The sequence below is a fragment of the Hetaerina americana genome, unplaced genomic scaffold, assembly GCF_022747635.1.
Source record: "Hetaerina americana unplaced genomic scaffold, ioHetAmer1.1.p SCAF_8, whole genome shotgun sequence".
In the NCBI taxonomy this organism is placed as follows: domain Eukaryota; kingdom Metazoa; phylum Arthropoda; class Insecta; order Odonata; family Calopterygidae; genus Hetaerina; species Hetaerina americana.
Window position 1 is genome coordinate 62,436,086 of NW_027287427.1, and position 21,023 is coordinate 62,457,108.

Genomic DNA, 21,023 nt, shown 5'->3' on the forward strand with positions numbered 1-21,023 from the left:
CTAATGTGCCCTTGCCCAACTGGCTGACTAAAGCTTGATCATCTACGAGCCTAATTTTTTTTATAAGTCTTACATTGCTAACCAAAGCTATTCCCATGCCTCCTTGTATACCTTGAAGAGTACTGGTAATAATGGGCAGCCCAGGCTCACTCAACTTTCTAACTATAGCCATTCTGACTTAACATGCGCCACTCACACCTAACAAGTTTGAGACATGCACAGGTTGCGTAAAAGTTGCCCATCTCTCTTATCTACTCCTATTTCGTGTAATACATTCTCCTCAACTTTTAAGTAGTTCTACAGGAATGTTGTCTATCCCCCACTGCCTTAGTTGATTTCAATTCCCTTAATGCCCTTTCTATCTCATCACTAAGTAAGTTTGGACGTAAGCTATTCCCATTTATGTCATATTCTTTTTCTATGCCCAATGTTGCTGGCTAAATAACAACATCAGATGGATCCTCCTTCCTTTACATATCTCTGTCTCCTCTTGTTCATTATTGTGAACATTACAACCCAAGATCTTAAAACTCTAAGGTTGGATCCAAATATCCACATATATTTGGATGCAACACATTAATTTTTGCTAAACCCTATTAGTTACATGTTCAAAACTATCAAATGAGAGTAATAATCACATAAATATTCCACCAACTTACTCCACAGTAAATTCCGTATCTCCAACTGGAATGCAGTACACAAATTGCAAAGCAGACCACAGTCGATGGAATTCAATACATTCATCTATGTGTAGCACACCATTGGCAGGGTGTGGCCCCGCCCAAACAGGGTCATCCAGGAAGGAGCGTAGCCGACTCAGAACAACTTCAAATATGGAGAGACCACAGCAGAGGCGCTCTCGTGTCAGAAGGTCACCTTCTCGAGCAATCATGGCTTGCTGGAATACAATCACAGTGTTGGCAGATTAACGACAAATGCAAACTCCCAAGTGGAATCTATAAATATTCTGAGAGCAGTCCATGGCAAAATACATGCATTCTTCCCATTAGGTGAGATAATAACAGGTTCAACGTATTGAGGTAAATACGCTATAATCTCCTAACACATAAATGAGCAATCGAGTGGACAAAGAGGGTCATCATGATGATGACATTCTGTCAGTTTATAGGCAGAATTGTTGATTAATGCTCTGTGTGATGGCAAAAGAATGATATGTCTCACACTTAATCTGTAAAAAAAAGCACCGGAACAAACAGAAAAGATATGCCATCATCCACATACCAAGAGAATCAGAGGTAAAGAACAGAAGGATAGTAAACTCTCGATTACCAGCGGATGGATTACCCATGCTATTCTCTCTTACCAGCACCTCAAAATTTCCATAAAATTACAACCATAAAGATAATTAAATGTTTCAAAACTATATACAAAAACAAGTTTGGCATTTCACAGCTTTCTTAATAGTTTTTTTAATTTTGATCACAAAATCATTTCAATAGCGCAAGGGCAGTTTGGTAGAGACTCGGAATCACCACCAGGTGTCAGTGCTAACGTAACAAGTTTCCTGCTAATCCTTCATTGGTAAATACACAACATGCCAGTGCTCTGGGAAAAGATCTGTGGCATGGACACCTCTCTGTTGTTGTTCCCGTGTAGTGATTTGTGAAGATGGAAACAATTTAGATTTGAGCAGTGATTAAATACTTTGTAAAGAAAGGTGTGAACACGAAGGAAGTTCATGCTGACTTTCTGAACACACTGGGGAATTCTGCTCCTTCATATTCAGCAGTTGCCGAGTGGACAAATGAGATTCATTGGTCAGGACAGCTTAAATAATGATCCACATAGTGAACGGCCAAAATAAGCCACTACTCCAGAGATTATCGCATATTTGAATCTAATTTTTGAGATGGGATCAAGAAATTGGAACATTACAGGACTAAATTCATTTGTGTACAGGGTAACTATGTTGAAAAATAAAAATGTTTCACTGATGTAAGTCATTTATTTCTATTCCATTCTGAGAAATTTTCAAATTACCCACATGTAATGTTTTAAATTAAACATTTTTATACTACCCACACTTTTCCATTATTGTTTCCCTTGCATTTATTAGCACTGAGAATTCCATATTTACCTTCAAGGCAAGCAAATCAGTGGAACCTTGCACAACAAGCTAAGTTCCATTCACACCACATTTAGCTGGCTATTTTGGACTTTACACTCCATGGAACAGCTCATTCAGTTTCTAAGTGGTAAGCAAGCAGAGTTTTCATTTTAAAATTGCCGCCTGGATTGGCGCAAAATAGCAGCATGAGATGGCCTTTTGTTAACTTGCGGCTGGACAATGCATTCTCCTCTGTTGTTGTGAGTACATATATAGGTGTGCTTCAGCATTTTCTTCCGGAAAGCTAACACTCTGGGAATTCCCCTTTCCCTGTCACTTGTTAAGTGAGAAGTCACTCACTAAGCAAGTCATTTTCAGGTACAATATTTTTCCTCATTAAGCAAATTACTCGCTATGCTCATGAAGCAAGGTTCCACTGTATTTTTACTATGAAACACATTAGTCATTAACTATTTAAACTGCATCATTTTAATCAGTATCATAAGATGAATACGAATCCACATTAGCAATCATAAGCTAATATTTGTCCTTTACCAATCATTTGTTTTTTCCTTGCTACACGACTAGTTTACCTTTCTGAGGAAAATACGTTCTGCTATTCATTTGATGATAGTACTATAATTCCCCTCTTATAAAAATGGCTAGATAATGGAAAAAATTGTACTTCCCATCGGTAAAAAATAATGAATAAAAATAACAAGGAATGAAAAAGGGGAGTTCATTTGTCTATTAATTGCAGCCACTTATTTGATTTTTACCATTAGAATTTAGACTAACTGAATCCGTTTGAATCATTACCATATTTTTCATGTGTTTTGATTACCCATGTTTTTTGATTATCCATAAAACATTATGCATCCACTAGCACAGATAATCAAGAGTTTACCATACACCAACATCTCCTGAGACATAAATGAGCAATAAATTAATAAATTGAACCAAAACAGTTTATATCATGATAATATTTCTGTCATTTTATGAACAGTATTGTTGCTTCATGTCCCAAATGATGTCTTAAGCTTAATCTGAAAAAATAAATTAGCCAAAAGAAACTTTTGCCATAAAACTTAATTGTGAGATTGTGATTCAGATTTTTCATTGGAGGACTTATTAATTAGATATAGTAGCCCTAATTGCATGAACAATGACTATACTTTGATAAATTTTTAATATGGAAAATAAAAATATTATATCCCTAGACCTCAATGTTACATAATTTCATGCACACATGGTACATCCCAAAAAAGTACAATAAATTAAGGAAGAAAAATTCATTGCATATCCAACTACAGATTACTCAAATTCTTTCAAATAGATGAGCATACCAATACTTCCTTAAAGAGTCCACATTCCCTTCCCATAACCTATCAATAGCTTTGGAGCATATACAGGATAAAATATTTTGTAACAATAAACACTGTAGGGCACAAAAATATGGATCAAGAGAGAATAATGACCTTTATAAGCCAATTTCAGAGTGTAAAAATCCAACGCCTTGACTGGGATTCGAACCCAGATCCCTCAATATCCGGTCGAGTGCTTTAGCCACTTAAGCTACCGAGGGGTCCTCTTAAACTCTGAAATTTTGGGACTTTTAAAGGAACAAGATGTTGTGACGAAATACCGTACATACAATGTCACAGGCATTCGTAGTCGTGCGCAAGGCGCCACAGTCCACGAGGTTAAAGCCAACTTTAAACACTTATGGCGTTTTCACTTAGACAAATTCCAAAGAAACTGCAGGAGATGCCGCAACAGTAACTTTTAACGGAGTCATCCGCTAATGTGCATTTCAATGCAACAATTTCAGAGTGTAAAAATCATTCGCCTTGACTGGGATTCGAACCCAGATCCCTCAATATCCGGTCAAGTGCTTTAGCCACTTAAGCTACCGAGGCGTCCTCTTAAACTCTGAAATTTTGGGGCTTTTAAAGGAACAATGATTAAAGGAATGATTTTTACACTCTGAAATTGTTGCATTGAAATGCACATTAGCGGATGACTCCGTTAAAAGTTACTGTTGCGGCATCTCCCGCAGTTTCTTTGGAATTCGTCTTTATAAGCCATTTGAATGGACACGACCAATGGCTTGCAAATTAAGCTTTCATAAAAATTTCATTTTCATAAGCAAAAAAGGAAACCTCATTTTCCTCCACCTTTTGATTGAATAAATACTTGGAGCCCTCTTAAAAATGAATTCCCATTTTCTTTTTTTTTCACGTTTACATTGAAAAAAAGAATATTATTTCCCAAACCATGCTAAATAGCATGTGCCTCTGGCTCAAGAAAGATAAATGTACAAACATTACAAACTATTGACCAACTTCCAAAGCTAACATGGTAAAGAATAATGACAACCAACCTTAGGTGTGCCATTTTTCTCTATGTTTGGAACAATCTGCAAGGCTGCATACTTAGCTTCCAGTCTCTTTTGCTTCATCTCTGGCTTTTCACCATCTAAACAAAAATACGAAAGAAACTTCATGAGTATATCATGTTTGAAAAGGATAGTTCACGTCGGAACAAGTTGAAAGCAATTTCATGAGAAAGAGGGGGATAGCATCCTACATATCACTCACATGGACACTCGTTTACAAGGGACTAAAACTGATGAAAACCATCAATTTGGAGGCAATACAATAATTCAAATAAAAATGCACAGTATGAAGTTTGTTATGCAAAAGAGGATGTGGCATTGAAATAAGTAGAAATTAGCTGTATATACACAAAGAAAATATTGGATGGAAATGATTTCGGCAAAGATCATAATTATTATGGCAATGAGAAAAAATCAAGTTAATAAAAATCTATTTTGAGGGAATGCAAAGTCTTATGTTCTTTCCTATCATCATAATTATGAAATAAAAATATGTACTGGAAATTTTAGATATACCAGTGGATATGCTGTACCAGTTTATATGTATAGCTGTAGTTTATAGTACAGTGAGGTAGCTCCAAAAGCACCTGACCCTAGTGCAGTAGCCATAGAGTGCTGGTGTCACATCAATAACACTAATTCGGAAGGTAACGGAAAAAGCGGGTCAATAACTGATATCCAGAATAGAATGACGGGCACTATAGAGAAAGGGAGCCCTACCAACTATGGGAAAATAGAAAATTTGTACAAAGACAAAAAGCAAAACATTGCTCTCACCAACTCTAGCTTTAGAAAAAATAAAGCGAGATATGGAGAGAGGAACTATAGATGTTTTGGGTCTGTGTGAGGTGAGATGGAAGAATAACAGAGTTTACTGGAGTGACAGTTATAGAGAAATACTCAGCAGAGGGGACGAGAGCCAGCGAGGGGTAGCCATAATATTGAATAAAAAGGTAGGAAGAGGCATAGTTAACTTAGAGCAAGCAACTGATATAATGATACTAGGAGAAGTAAAAGCAGAACCGGTGAACTTGATCATTGCTTAGGTAAACATGCCACCAAATAATCATAGGGAGGAAAAGTCAATGGGGCATATGATCAGTTAGAGGACATAATCAAGAGAGTTCTTGGAGGGCACATGTAATAGTAATAAGGGATTGAAACAAGATGATAGGCAAAGGAAGAGATGGTAGTGAGATGTGGGACTATAGTTTAGGGACAAGAAATGACCATGAGGAAAAAGCAACAGAGTTCTGCATGAAACAGTGGTTAACCATAATGAAACATGGTATAGACATCGCAAAAGGCATAGGTACACACAAAAAAAGCCCAGGGTTTCGGGAATATAAAAGTCAAGACTATATTATGGTAAGGCACATACTTAGGCACAGCGTAATTGATTAGCCCAGTTTCCTGGGAGTGAATGTAGACTCAGACCACAATTTGGTACTAACTAAGAGTAGCATCCAATTCAAAAAGATAAAATGAGTAAAACAGTTTAGGAAATGGTATTTGGAACATTGGTAGAAACAATAAGAAAGGAGTATCAGCAGGCTTTATACAAAAATCATGAGAGATGAGAGGGAGATGGGTAATATAGAGTAAAAATGGGAACAAATAAAAATTGGATATCGAAGCCACAAATAAAACTATAGGAACTGTAAATATAAAAAGAACATGAAAACTATGTATTATTGGCGAGATGATTGGGAAAAGAGATGAGAGAAGGAAATGGAAGAATGTAAAAACAAAGTTTAGGAGAAGGAAATAAATGGAGTTAAATAATGAACTGAGGTGAACATAAGCCTAAAGTTGAAAGATGAAATTGGTGTGCTGCACAGGAAGGCTTAAACACTGTCATGAAGCAAGAAGGGAAAAGACTCACAAACAGTCAAAGATAAGTCAGGTAAAATATTTGAACCAAGGAAGATTCAAAAGAATGGAAGGAATATATAGTGACACTATACTCTAAAGACATTAGGCCAGCCAGGTTAGACATAGAGATATGACGTATATGAGGATAGTAAATGTCCAGGCTTAATCAATGGTGAGGTAGAAAGGGCAATAGGAGGTAGACAACATTCCCACGGAACTACTTTGTGGTTAGGAGAAGGTGGGAGGAATAGTTTTTATTGACTAATTCGTAGAAATTATGAGGGATGAATTTGGCCTGAAGACTTCATCAGATCAGTGCTAGTGCGTATTCCACAAAAGGAAAGGCAGCCATATGAAAGAATTGCAGAACAATAAGTTTGATTGGAGCACATATTGTTTTGTTATGATCAGTATGGATAAAATATGATCAAGTTTGTTCAATATCTCACTTGCACTTCCTATGACATTACAGAAGCTAATGACAAGATATTCACATTAGATAATAGCCATGAACTTAATAATAACAATTCCAACAACAAAATTCTTCAATTAAATAACAAATATGGAATATAAATAAATATAATGCAGTCAATCTAGTCAGTACTGACCATCTGGGGTAAAAATAACATTCAGTAATAGACATTAACCCATGGAGTTCAAACGTTCATATTTAAGATGCGGGTGATTTTTTTAAACGATGATTTTGGTAAAAATGTGAAAAAAAAAGAAAAGGCCATCAATGGTGCAGAAACAAGAGTGTTTATGAATCTACATTAATGTAAATTGTAGCGCTCCAAAATTCCACACACGAAATCCATCATGATTGCCAGGAGGCAAGCTTTGCAGGAAACTTCTTTCACCAAGTTGAACATAAAGACCATGAGGTAAGTAAAGGGGAGTAGGTGTCAGTTTTCTGAACTGAACACTCAGATTTGAACCGGTGGAGGGCCTTAATTTCATTTTATACGTCACATACAAGTATATATACTTGAATCATAAAAACATGGTATCATCTATTGGGTGAGTAACATACATGGAAAATTAAGGTATACTTAACAGTTAACATAGTTTCTACATAAACATTACAAACTTAGGACATATAGGTATCAGAGTATACATACCAATATACTACTATACTTACATGTTATTTGTTTAAGTCAGAATTGATGCATACTGACATTTCCAGAAATTGTTTTACATAATAGATCATAGTATTTTTAATAGGTTTCTCAGCTTTTTCTTGAAAACAGGTACTTATGTTTCATATCTGATTTCATGGAGAAGTGATTGAATAACCATCAGCCTATTGCTTTGGGCCCATTAGCAGTATTGTGTTGTTCTGACAAATGTCTGGATGAGCAACCCATCCAATGTACTTGGCTAGAAAATGCTCAATGCATGAAATACCACCAACCTTTGCAATAGGGCCTTGGAAGTATATTCTGGAATGGTGCTGCGTGAAGAAGGTCACACACTTCTTCCTGAGAAAGAGCCTGTTCCATTAGTAAACAGAACAGTATGGTATTGCCAAATTCACGGAAGTTATGGAAGAGCTCAGTCTTTGCATCAGGATATTGCACTATATCATTCAGTTGTGCATGGTAATAACCAAGGACACCTAAGGCAAGAAACACGTCAACAATAAATGTAGTAAAAAAATAATCTGAGGCTAGTATTTAAGGCAATAACAAAACCCTTCAAAGAATTCCTTCACCAACACAACTGCTCACCTGGAGAGCCATAGTCGTAGCGGGGCAATTTGCATACTTTTGGCATGGCTTCCATTAATGTCCGCGTAAACTGCAGCAGGTTACCCTGCACTAAACTCTTAACAATTTTCAAAAGTTCCTCCATTACTACAGCTATTCCCTGATAACCAAGAAGGCGGCACATGGTTCGAAAATGATACGGCCCCACAAATCCTGTAACATTAAGCAAATATGATTATCTTACTTAACGATGATGAAAACTATAAATCAATAGAAAGTCTTAAGTTATTGTTAGTAAATTTTGAAGTAATATACAACTCATGAGATTCTCTAATAATGTAAAAGAATTAACGGGATAATCCATACATTTCACACAAGCTTCAAGAATGAATTTAGAACACCCAAAGAGCATATGCCTCACATTTTATCTGGTGGTATTTAAGGGCATCCATAATGAGACAAAAGCACCTATTAAACAATTGCAGATGGATGGATATAATTTTAGCAAAATCATCTGTTTTATCAAATCAACAAAATTTTGCTCTTAGAAAGGTTTACCGCCAAGTACAAAATTAAACTTTTACTTTATTTACAGATTAATATGCATGGTAACCATGTACATGCAAGAGGAGAAAATTTAAAACATTTTTTTTTAATTTTTTCAAAATTTTACTACAAAACCTGGTGTTCTAAAAATAACAGCTACCCTTAGAGCATAATTCATAGCCAGACCTCAAAAAGTAATATGATAAAGCTTTTATTACTTCTGGTTTTGGGCCAATATTCCCTTGAATAGATATCACATACTGTTTCAGGAGAACTTAAATGTTCACACCATGACTGACTATATAATCAAAAAAATTGTTATTGCTGTGCAAAAACCTACACAAAGCAATAAAGAAATAAGTCTTAAGCACAATCTTTCATTCAGCCCAGTGAGTTTCACTTTCAGTTCAGTTATTCTTCACTTAAACAATTTTCCCCTTTGCCTTGGTGTACAGTTGATATAGAACTGATATTCCTATCTAAATAATTCTATTTAAAATTTGTTTTGCAGATACAAAGGAGGGAGTGTTTGCTTACATTAAGCATTTTGCTATCTGAGGGACATGCCATGAAGTTAAACCATGACTCTCAATCTAAAAATTTTACACTTGTATATATTTGAAGGAAGTCAGTAGCATAAGAAACAAGCAAAATGGCATTCAACAACCTCATTCATCACATACTAGTAGTGCCTAATCACATTCACCTAAACATGGCTACATTCTCTTATTCATCAACTGTTGTTGAAAAAAACTACAGTCCCCTATGCTTCAATCACATCAGGTGCCACACTTAATAACTGTTCAACAGGATATTATTTCTGATAATCAGGCTGGTCGCAAACAGTATAAGATAGCTGGTACATATACCATTGATTCCAAAAAACAGAAGATGCCACATGATGTTTTTGAAGTCAGATTGTTTCTCAATATTTAGTAGCAACATTGCTTATGGTTTATTTTTGGCCAAGCAAATGTCTTCTTAAATGCTTCTGTGACTACGTATTTGTAACAGCAACTAAAGTTAACTCTCACAGCTTGGCTCAATATTAAAAAAGATCAGCTTGGATACTTCCCTCATCAAGGTTATGAAACCTATAAACACAATCATCTTATCCAACACAATCATGTTTACCGAGATACTTTCAAGCACGATCTTGAGATCTGATTATGAATACCGCTAAGGTCACTGTATACTATACATTATAAGACAATTAGAAATGAAACTACTCAGATGGAAGTATATTTGAAAGTAATACGAACCAGTGTATTGTCCATACATAGTGTTATATGCAAGGTTTAACTGCTTGCTTCCCCATAAATAATGGTGGCTCATCTGAGGCGGTTTGTCTCTATGAACAGTTTGGGTAAAAAAAATCTGTTTGCATTTTACAAACCTGTGAAACAAATCAGCAGCATTAGTAAATGTATTCTTGTTCAACCACCAGTATGAAAACACCAACAACAGTCTTACCTGTTTGTAGCAGAATTGTAGCAGTAAGTTGGGAGAAAATCATAATTCAGCTCCCAAAAGACATGAAGAGTGATGCGTCCATATGGTGCCAGGACATTGTGATTCGCCTCTCTGAACATGGCATCGAATTCATCCAGAGCCAACAGCTTGGAGAGCAGTTTGTGACAGAGACGATTAACCTGGATTAAACCATCTAACTCCTTCAAATGAAAAAGGAGACACGACATGAAACAAACCACAGTCTATTGATGCAGTTCGCAAAAATGTTATATTGCATGAGAATTGACACAAGTTAACTGACCACAACTCCTGTGATATCCCCAGCTTCGAATTTGCTTATGGCTAATTCAAGAGACTTAAGCATGTCAGTATTGATGCGTTGCGTGATGAGCTTGTTCAGATCAATCGATCGACCAAGCAGTTGCACGTGCCTCTGTTTCAAAAGTGTTTCATAGCGGTTTGCTCTTGGATAAGGAAGTAAGTATGTCCCAAGTGCCATGCACTCCACTCGAAACCTTTTGTCCAAAAGTATGCTGTAAGATGAATGCAACACATTAAGAAAAATTCTGCCAAAAGAAACTACAAAAATTACAAATTTCATTAAATATCAATATTTCAACAGAATAATTAACTGAGACAACCAGTAAGGCTAATGATGATAACACTCTGGTGGCCATGGGCATGGGAAATTCTAATGCACAGACTTTTCCTGATTCTCCAAGCTATATCTTCTGCCTTTTCATACTAACGATTGAATTTCTTGGACTTGTCTACCACTACTCTAAACTTATCATTTTCACCAAGGATTATATAATAAACACCTTTCAGAAAGAATATCTTTTTGCAAATCAAAGTGAACTAATGGTATTAAACTAAGACCCCATAACTTCAATTAGAATCACTCACACTGATATGCAAATTGTAAAATGATAAATACCATATGGACACGTAAATCATAAAAAATAGCCCTGCATTTATGGAATGTGAATCTGGGCTGGGGATTAAAAGTCATGAAACTAGAAGTCATTTTTACTAATATTTTATTAATTTAGAAGTCATGCAACTTGCCTCTCCAATTCTATTGTGTTACTGAACATTTAAGCTACATATAGCTTTTTAGACTGTCTCAAATTAAAAGATTTAGTCTTCAATGCAATACCTACTTCACTAATCACTTTCATTTTATACTGAGTGACACTGGGGATGTAGTATGAGAACTAATAATCTGAGCACTACACTGAGTACCAAGTATAGCTAAATGGGCAGTTAATCCTCTAATGGCTCGCAATGCCTGTTAAAGAGTGGCACAGCAGGCTTCTCATATTAACGATCAAGGATTTCAATTGTGGCCAATTTTGTAGAAACAGCGGGCACTTCCAAGTTCACAAAACAATGTCTACATGTAATTTGGATAAGTTCAAGTCCTTTTTTGCTATTTGGTGGCTGGCAGTTGTCATCAGTTACCCTTGGAATATATGAAGAAGGGCTGGGCATTTTGCAGGTAAAAAATAAAGAGTATAAGCATAGATTGGAGGATTTTTTCAATTTGGGTTTGGAGAAGCATGGAAAAGAAAACAAAGAAAGAAATTAAGCATAATAGGAGAGGAAAAGAGTTTCTAGTTGGCGATAGAATGTTGAGGACTTTGATAGAAGTGAGAATATTAGGTAGGAGAGGTAGGGAAGGGAGCATAGCAACAAAACTAAATTGATAATAAATTTACAAGAGAATACAATGTTCCTGTCATTTTTGTTATCATTAAGCACTTCCAAAAAGTTATGCTGGAATGCAATTGATTTATCACCTAAGGTTGAAGCATTAATACTTGGTGGTGAAGTTATATTAGCATAGTAAGATTAACAAATTAAAAGAGAATTGAATCATGTGGGAAAAATCTTGCGTAAATTGAAACAACTCGGGTATATACACAATTATTTTCTCTCTCCAAGTCAAAACAAAGTCAAGCGTGAGATTCTTACAATAAATATATACCTAATTCAAGAGCCTATACCTTGGGCAGTATTTTCGTGTATAATTTAGGAATTAGGGGTAAAACAGTTTGTCTCCATTTACTGTCCAATCAGTCATTTTGACACATGAAAAAATAATATCACACACTTTTATTTTTTTCCTCAATAATGTATTTTTATTATCACAGCATCAGAGATTTTAGAAGCTGAATAAGAGAAGGCAGGCAACCATGTGAATTCAGGATAACCTGGATATGATATAAATCATGGTGCCTCATAGCAAAAATATTTACAGCACTTCTTTGATACTAAAAAGGTGGCAGATTAGCACTTATTGTCTGTCTCTGCATTACACACAAATACCAGGTGTCTACATAATGATATTAATGAGAATTGGTCATTCACATGGCCTATCAGGAAACCAGACATAATCCCCAACTCTTCTGTTACTATACCTTTCCTATTCCTTAATTATCCCACAGAGCAAATTTTTACCATCAGCAATACGAAACTTTCACTAACCTTGAGGCAAGCTGCTTATAGTGTGCAAATATTTGCTCACTCAATTTGTACACAAACTGGTCAAAACAGAGGTTGACTTCTGCTTCCACTTCATCATACAAAAACTGTTTCCGAAAAACAGTCAATGCATAATGAGCACTGTCATTGTACAGATCTAAAGGGTACAAAACATACCTGAAAGAAAATCAAAACAATTACAGTCAAACAAACAAAAAATATGAATTAAATCAGTGGACAATCATATCTTAAACATCTTTCAGTAATTATGTAGCCTTCCATTACTTGAAATTTCCGTAATCTATCATGTAAAATATAGGACAAAACAACTTGCTGTACTGCTTCTTAACAGATTTATCCTCCAACTAACATCATGGATACCTTATTCTTATGTGTAGATATATTTATTAAATTTCATAATTCCAGACATAATGCTTTCATTTAGAAATACCATACCACTTTCTTAATAAGAAATTATTTTCAGTTGAAAAATAGGGTAAAATTTATTAAATATTGCATGTATTCCTTTTGTGCCTATTCAATATAATTTCATTTCAAGTGCTACATAAACAAGCCCTCATGACCTATCGTCAGAAAGACAAACAATCTAATCATAATGCTAAATATGTGATCAAGTCAACAGCAGTTTTGAAATACTTAGAATCTGTTGAACATTCAGAATAGGCCAAAGGTTGAAATGAAATATTCCAAACGGTTCAAATCTTTAACATTTAGGCTCGATGAATAGTGAATGAATGACGTCAGCATGTTTTACAAAATAAATACAATTGATGTCTTCACAAAATTAAACAATCATTCCACACTTACTCCATCATGGATGGCTCCTTTGTTCTTAAAATGTGATCTGTGAGAATCCATGGCATTGACATTTCAATGGGAAACTGTAATGAGTAAAAAAAAACCATCAACCAACTCTAATCAAACTACAGAGTGGAACTAAAAATCTACATGCACTGCATGTATGTGCACAAAGCAAACATCATCCAAGCACCAAGGACTATTAAACCAATTTTAATTAATACTTGAGTTACCTATGCAAGCAAGTACTCTTCAAACAAGAATTTACCAATATTTAAACAATTTTCATAATCTGAGTACCACAAATTCATTTTTGACAGCAATATGGAACACAATTAAAAGAATTGCTCCACCAATAGAAGATTAAAATTCACTGAGAAAATTATAACTCATTGGAATTAAAAAAGCTGCATGCTTATGTAACACCCCAATTACAATGAATGCATCCACAATAAAGGGAAATCACTTCCCCAAGGAAAGAGGTGAGGGTATGTGAAATGTAATTTCATTTTACAAAAATAATGTGTGCATACTAAGTGATACTACTTGAACAATTCAAGCCTCAAGTGCAGGCAAACACTTTAAAGGAGTCCATCACAACTACAATTTTCATCCCAGTGCATTTATCTCACACATTTACCTTCTCCACTACATATCATTCTCCTAAAGCAGCTAAAAACTTCAGCTGATGAAATTCGTGCAGGGAATCAAAATGCAAACATTATTAAGAGCATGACAGTTCTTCATTAACATCTGTATGTTTATGCATGAAAAACATAGGTGTAATTAAGTCTAGATGTACCTAAATAAGTTTATGCCTTAACTAAAATTAATTATATTTTAAGGTGGTTTTAGGCTAGTATAGTTTCTAAGTTTGACAACAAATGCGGCTAAAATTAAGCCCATACAGGAAAGGAAAAATGCCCACCATGCATGCATCCTAAACAGTAAAAATTACATAACATCACTTGAGTTGAGGACGAAAAAATTAATCAATTTGATAGTTTTCAGCATCATTCACTAGATATAATTGCTTATTAATCACACAGATGAAGAAAATCACAATTATTCCCTTTGTGAGCTTTCTAAGATCTTACTTTAAAACAATGAAAGAGTAAGTAAATATTTAAGTTATGGAAGTAGCATTAAATACCAAGGTGTGAGCAACCTTAAACAAATGTCCTGTACTTATAAGTTAATCCCTGTGAAATTAAAATGAATAACCTCTAAAAATGAGGAGAAGCTCTGGACTGCAAGTCCGACACTGAATAATTAAAAAAATGACTAAATTTGTCCCTTAAGAGAAATTTAAAAAAATAGCCAAGACTTCAGATATTGCAGTCTTGCGGTTTATTGGTTTTATTTCTTGCATACAAAATAACTAAGACAGCCAAATACCTCCATTTGGTTGAATTCATACAATGTAATAGATATCTGAACTGTAGGTTTAGTAAGCCAAAAACATAACATGTTATGATGTAAACAGTATGAGTTATAATACAAAATATGAGCATATTTGGTTCAGACGTTAACTTTTCAGATGCTTATGTATCCATTTTATGAGATTTTCAAAAAAAGATGAAATCTAAATTAAATTTTAAAATAAAGAGGACAAAAAATTGCCAGGTGAAATAGTTAAGCTATTTTGGAAATCTTCTGGACCAAAATGGTAAAAGAAGTAGAGATAAAGTATTGCAATGGGCAATGAAGCATTCACACTGAGAAGTAGATTGATGACAGAGACTTGAGAGCAAATGTTAAGAAATTGCCCATCAAAACTTTGATAAGGAGCATGATTTTGCATGGCATAGAAACATGGTCATTGAAGTATGGTGATAAGCTTAGACAGAAACATTTTGAGATGTTTGTGTAAAGATATCATGAAAAGGTGAAATGGACAGCAAGGAAGGAAGTGCTAGGTATGGTGGGGGAGGAGAGAGAATTGCTGTAAGAAATCCATAGGAGGCAAGAAAGATGGAAGCAGAGCATTCTGATTGGTAACGGGATGTTGAAGGCTGAATTATATACATAGATGGGAGGGTACTAGGACGGCAAGGAAATGTGAGGTAAAAGATAGGGAATGAAGGGAGGTAGAAAATAAGTGGAATTTAAGAAGGGTTTCTTGTAGTGTGGGATGGCAGGACATTTTTTTGGATGAAGGTAAGAAATGCAGCAATGTTTAGTCTCTGTCCTTCAAAAACCTATGTTAAAAAGTAAACTAGCAAATAATAAAAAATAATCATGTACTTATTTCATTCTATTTTTTGTGTTTTATTATGGCATCTTTGACTTAAAGAGTCAATATAATAACCATGCTGATTCAAAGATTCATACTTTTGCCATTTTCATTGCTATTCCCTTCCATACTGAATATCCTTCATTTAGGTGCCTATGGATATATGTACTCATTGAACAAACTTAACATCATGTGAAGTACATAGCTAAACTTCCCATAAAGAGTACCCGCGTCAACCACTAAAATGCCATGGTAGTTAGGCATTTTTAGTGATCAGGAATAAATTAAAACACCAACCTATTTCTGATATACTACTATGATTCATGACTGGACTGCAACATTTATATGCAACTGCATAGATCCCACACACAATAAAATTTCTATTTTTCAAGTTTCGTCAATAAAAACTGCATGCATCCTCAAAAGCCTCTAGAGAGGTAACGTACAAAATATTTTGCATTCATTCAAAAATGGAATGAAAGGAATCATGTTCAAGGCAAAATATTTAAAAATGAAACCTAGAGAGTAAATTGTTTTTTTACAGATGTAGTTAGTGAAAAGCAAGACAAATTCAGATTTCATCGTGAGCAAACCAACATTTATCAGCATGTGTGTTGAAGTGAAAATGCTACAACTGAAAACCTTGGCTCAACTTGCAAACTGGATGCAAAAAATACAAACACATTAGAGTTTAAGTGAATTACGACAAAACCATTTATTGCATATTAATGTCATAATAAGTGACTGATTTCTAGTTTAGCAGACGTTTAATATAATAAATAAAAAACATTACATTATTTTGAAAATTGGGTGGATTGCAATGCTCAGCAGACAGAATGCTATTTAAATTGAAATGACTTAATGCAATGATGACTAATTACAGTACAATAATGATACAAAATGATGAATTAAGAGATTTCTTCAATGAGAAGTGAGGTTAAGTAAGATCAGGAGGATACTAAATATCTAAACCCTAAATATTGCAGTTTCTGGAGTCCAATATCATACGCCTACATGATATTTCAATTTACCCATGTTTGTAAATCATTCAAGCATTTATTTTTAAACTGTGGGGAATCTTGGTAGATATGTTAAGATATGATACACTAATTTCCCATTATTCCTAACAGCATGGGTTTGTGAGGTCTGTTAAAAAACTTCCTCAACTTTAATTACAAAAACATACTTCAATAACAAATTTTTGTTCAGGGTCCTCTTCAAAGTAGTCTCCCACCCAATGTATACAGTTATCCTAAAGGTGTTTCCACTTTTTGAAATTGTCCTGGAATGCTTCTTTCAGAATACCCATATGCTCCTCCATCGAATTTTTTTCAATCTCTGGAATGGTAGCCAATTTCTTTCCTTTTGAGCAGGGTTTTTAGTTGGTGGAACATGAAGTCCGTAGGGTGGAAGGGGAAGCGCAATGGTCTTTTTTATGGCTAAAAACGCAAGAGACCTGATAGACAAATGAGCCAGTACATTGTCATGGTGAAATAACCACACGCTGCTCCAGCTAAGTTCAGCTTTTTTCACCTGATATTCCCTCTTAAGCATTTGATGACCCCTGGTAGTACCTTGTGTTGACTGCCTGGCCTTTAGATAGGTATTTGTGATGAAAAACTCCCCCTAAGCTTTGAAAAAAAAATCAACATTACCTTAATATTTGAGCGAACGTGTCGAGCTTTTTTAGGATGAGGGATATTTCACCAATACTTTATGAAGTTTGCACTTTTGTTTCGATGTCATATCCATAAACCCATGACTCATCACATATTATGATCTAGGACATGAAAGGTTCATCCTCTTAAGCTTGATCAAACAGTTCCTGACAGACTTGAACTTGATGTTGTTTCCCCTGCACTGTCATCAGGTTAAGCATGAATTTGGTGGCGACTCGATTCATCCTCACTTTTTCAGTCAGGATTTCATATCACCAGCCAATCAAGATTCCACACTCTTCTGCAATTTCCCTGACAGTCAAATGTCGCATTGCACAAATGAGATTGCTCACTTTCTCGATGTGGTGGTCATCAGTCGACATTATGGTCTTCCGGAATGCTCGTCATCTTCTATTGATTGCCATCCCTTTTGGAACCGGGTGAACCACTAATTGCACGTGGTACGTTTCATAGCATCCTCACCATACGCCTCGGTAATCAAATCAAAAGTTTCCTGGAAGGATTTGCAGAGTTTCACAAACAACGATGCTCCTTCAAACAGCTCATTTCCATGGATCTCTATTTTTGCTGCACTCAAATACCCCTTCAGATAAACAGCCGTAACTTATCAACAAACAAGATATCAACAAAGTAGTTGAAGTTGGTTATTCAGGCAGTTTCTGCGGACATAATATATCCAGGCGGATTAAAAAGTAACCAACTGGAGGCACGCTGCTCAAAAAGTTCAAGAACCTTTCGAACAGACCTCATACTTAAGCTAGAAACACACATCAATCGCATTAACATGGCGTGGAATACTTCTAGATGACTTTAACCGAGTATTTTCTATGATTTACCACAAAAAATTTACAAGAAACAGAGAGTTCTAAGGAGTCTATTTCCGGTGATGGTAAAATTGACATCCAAATGGATTCCAGAAATTTGAAATATAGGATAGCATAAGCACAAAAGCTCATGTATGCAATAAGATGGAAAAAATTTATAAGACAAAATAACTACAATAATTGGCCACCTGCAACTCAGCAATCAACATGACAAACAGCAAGTATAAAATTGAACGAGAGTTCACAATTGATTCATATGGCTATCAAACATTTGAAAACTTATTGATGTAATACATTTGGGAAATTACACATCATAAACATTTGCCCCTAATGTACATGCAGCATGCTTTTGGATTTCAACAGTCTAACCATACCTTACATACTAATTAATTCGCTTTGTTAACTAACACTACAATCAAAGCTATTCAATGCATAAAATCCAAACAGGACACTTTTTTTACTACAGTGACCTCATAGCTCTGTCATTAGTAATTGTGTATTAATGACTCTCACCCAGATAAAGATGATTTGTATCACTAAACTAGATCATCATTTGAATATAGTCACAGATTTGCGATTTTATGACCAGGTTTTGATATTTCACATCATCATATTCAGGAGATTATGATTTAGGGTACCAAAACCTGGCCGTCAATAAAAAATGCATAACTAGAGAAAAAGTTGAACTGATTGGTCATTAATACATTCCAATTCTACCATACTGCACCTGAAACTACAGAATTTGTCCCCTTTTGAATGCTCGTAACAAATAATATTTGAATGTGATTATTAAAGCACATTTGATATATTTTAGTGATAGTTTATACGTTGATGGCATATGTTATGCTCCAAAAATACCACAAAAATAATTATTAGTTTTATTCTCCTGATATTTGCCAAGTTCCATTTCCTAAGATTCATGAATGAATACCTAATATTAATATAATATAATCACAAAATGATTATCACATGAAAAAGAGAACAACTAGCTAACTGTGATTAAAATTCTCTAAACTGTGTCATTACCAGAAATCATATAATTTGTGTGTGAATATTTGGTTACTATACTACACATGTATTTCCCATGATTTTTCCAAAATCAGATATTTCAAATAAATAAAAATTGGTGTATCTCCGAGTACAGACACAGCAGAAAATAATTCAAGGTTTTATGATTAAACCACATAAAGTAAAATCATAATAAACAAACTTTGAAAATCTAGCTCTCTTTCCAGTATATGGATACATTCAACGATAATAAATATTGCATGGTGACAACAGCACCAATCATCATTTTTCATACACAGGCCACACTATATATGACCGCTGCATGGTGAAATAGTGGTATAATGTATCTAATGTATCACTCATAACACTTCTCTTTTAAAAAAAGGACAAGCAATCTTAATTACCAATCAAGCAATGTTGCACTTAATAATGTGTAATGTTTTCAAAAGAGGTTTCAAGATTCATCATGATGTTGATTGTTAGAACTATGTGATACTGCAGGAAGAAAGCCAGTCAAATCTGAGCAAAGCTACCAAGCATGGCAAAAAGGGTAAGAAAACAAAGAAGAAACATCAGAACATCACCACAAAAAAAAGCAATATTAGACAAGCAATCTCCATGCTAATGATTCTTCACTCACAATTTAAAAGTGAAAATTTGAAAAAATAGAATAAGCCAGTCCAGAGTGCAGGAAATTATTACAATCACTCTTTCCAAAACCCAAATGTGAAAACAAACCAAAATGTGAATGGTTGAAGGGAATTTACTTTCTTTTCTACACACTAGAACTCTGGACTGTACTTTTTCCATTGCCTTTCTACCTGTATACGTTTCTCCATAGTGATGAGGTCACTGCACTCTTCATTATGCTGGTGTCTCACAGTGCATTGCTACAGCAATAGAATGGACACCAACACCATTAGCACCATAAGAAAAAACAATCATCAATTTCAACTGTATTTAAACCCCAATCCCAAGGAATGAAAATCAGATTCCCCACCATGTCATAAAAATGCACACATATTGGCACAACCCTGCACGTTTTATGGTTTGCAGAGTGCACTGAGACACCAAAATCGTCATGTGAGCCCATCTTTGAAAGAAAGAAATGATTGGATAGGGGGAAGGGCAGAGGATGGTTGGGGTCCTCCTTTGAATAGACTATGAAATCACAATTCCCCTCCAAGAACCCAGTTCCTTCCTGAGTGTCATCAACTGCCACCATAAAACGCTCAAGCTGTGAGAATAAATCTCTCCATACCCATTTCATTGAAAGTGCCTTAAATAGGTACCACCAGTTTCAAAGCATCACCATGCAACAAGTTATCTTCATCACAAACACCATTTCACTTCTCTTTAGTATTACACTTCAATCACTGAAATTATATGGAAATTGGATTCCACAGGTAAACGAGTCTTATGCACTATCATCCTTCAATGAAAGTACATTATCAAGACATTTCATTTAAGTAGAATATGATTTTAGGGATATCTCATACCAACACATAAGTATACACTTGCCAATGTTTTCTCTTTTTAGAAGCAAGCTGACACAAAAAGCCTAAACTTAACTGCAGTAATGATATTATTCTAGGTCAGTGAATCGATATTTTAGTATCACCATCACAACCCATAGTTTACCCACTATGCATTTGTTAAAAATGATTTTTTCCCATGAAACCCTTTAAATCATGGATTGAAAACCCTAGGACAATGCTGCAGACTGTATTGTGAACACACTTTTTTGAGTCACACGAGGAAATGATACAAAAATAGAAGACAAGTGACAGCAAACTATGTATTCATGGATTTTTACAAACAACGAATAACAAATTAAGTTTGGAAACAATGCTGATCTTAAGATAAATTTTCAAATAAAAAATTTATTTTTCATTTTTCTT

At 35.0% G+C, this 21,023-nt stretch overlaps 1 protein-coding gene across 4 annotated transcripts in view; it reads right to left on the reverse strand.

The window, feature by feature from the left end:
- Nucleotides 1–21,023, reverse strand: part of Cyfip (Cytoplasmic FMR1-interacting protein Sra-1) — a 48,232-nt gene that overhangs the window by 3,736 nt on the left and 23,473 nt on the right. For 3 of the 4 annotated variants that reach the window (XM_071596428.1, XM_071596429.1, XM_071596430.1), the window contains 10 exons: nucleotides 19,944–20,012; nucleotides 13,385–13,458; nucleotides 12,560–12,733; nucleotides 10,371–10,602; nucleotides 10,070–10,269; nucleotides 9,859–9,992; nucleotides 8,072–8,263; nucleotides 7,756–7,959; nucleotides 4,452–4,546; nucleotides 660–898 (listed from right to left, as the gene is read on the reverse strand). In XM_071596428.1, coding sequence (XP_071452529.1) covers nucleotides 660–898; nucleotides 4,452–4,546; nucleotides 7,756–7,959; nucleotides 8,072–8,263; nucleotides 9,859–9,992; nucleotides 10,070–10,269; nucleotides 10,371–10,602; nucleotides 12,560–12,733; nucleotides 13,385–13,458; nucleotides 19,944–20,012 — 1,613 coding nt within the window. The remainder of the gene's footprint in view (nucleotides 1–659; nucleotides 899–4,451; nucleotides 4,547–7,755; nucleotides 7,960–8,071; nucleotides 8,264–9,858; nucleotides 9,993–10,069; nucleotides 10,270–10,370; nucleotides 10,603–12,559; nucleotides 12,734–13,384; nucleotides 13,459–19,943; nucleotides 20,013–21,023) is intronic. The other variant, XM_071596431.1, reaches the window with a different exon arrangement.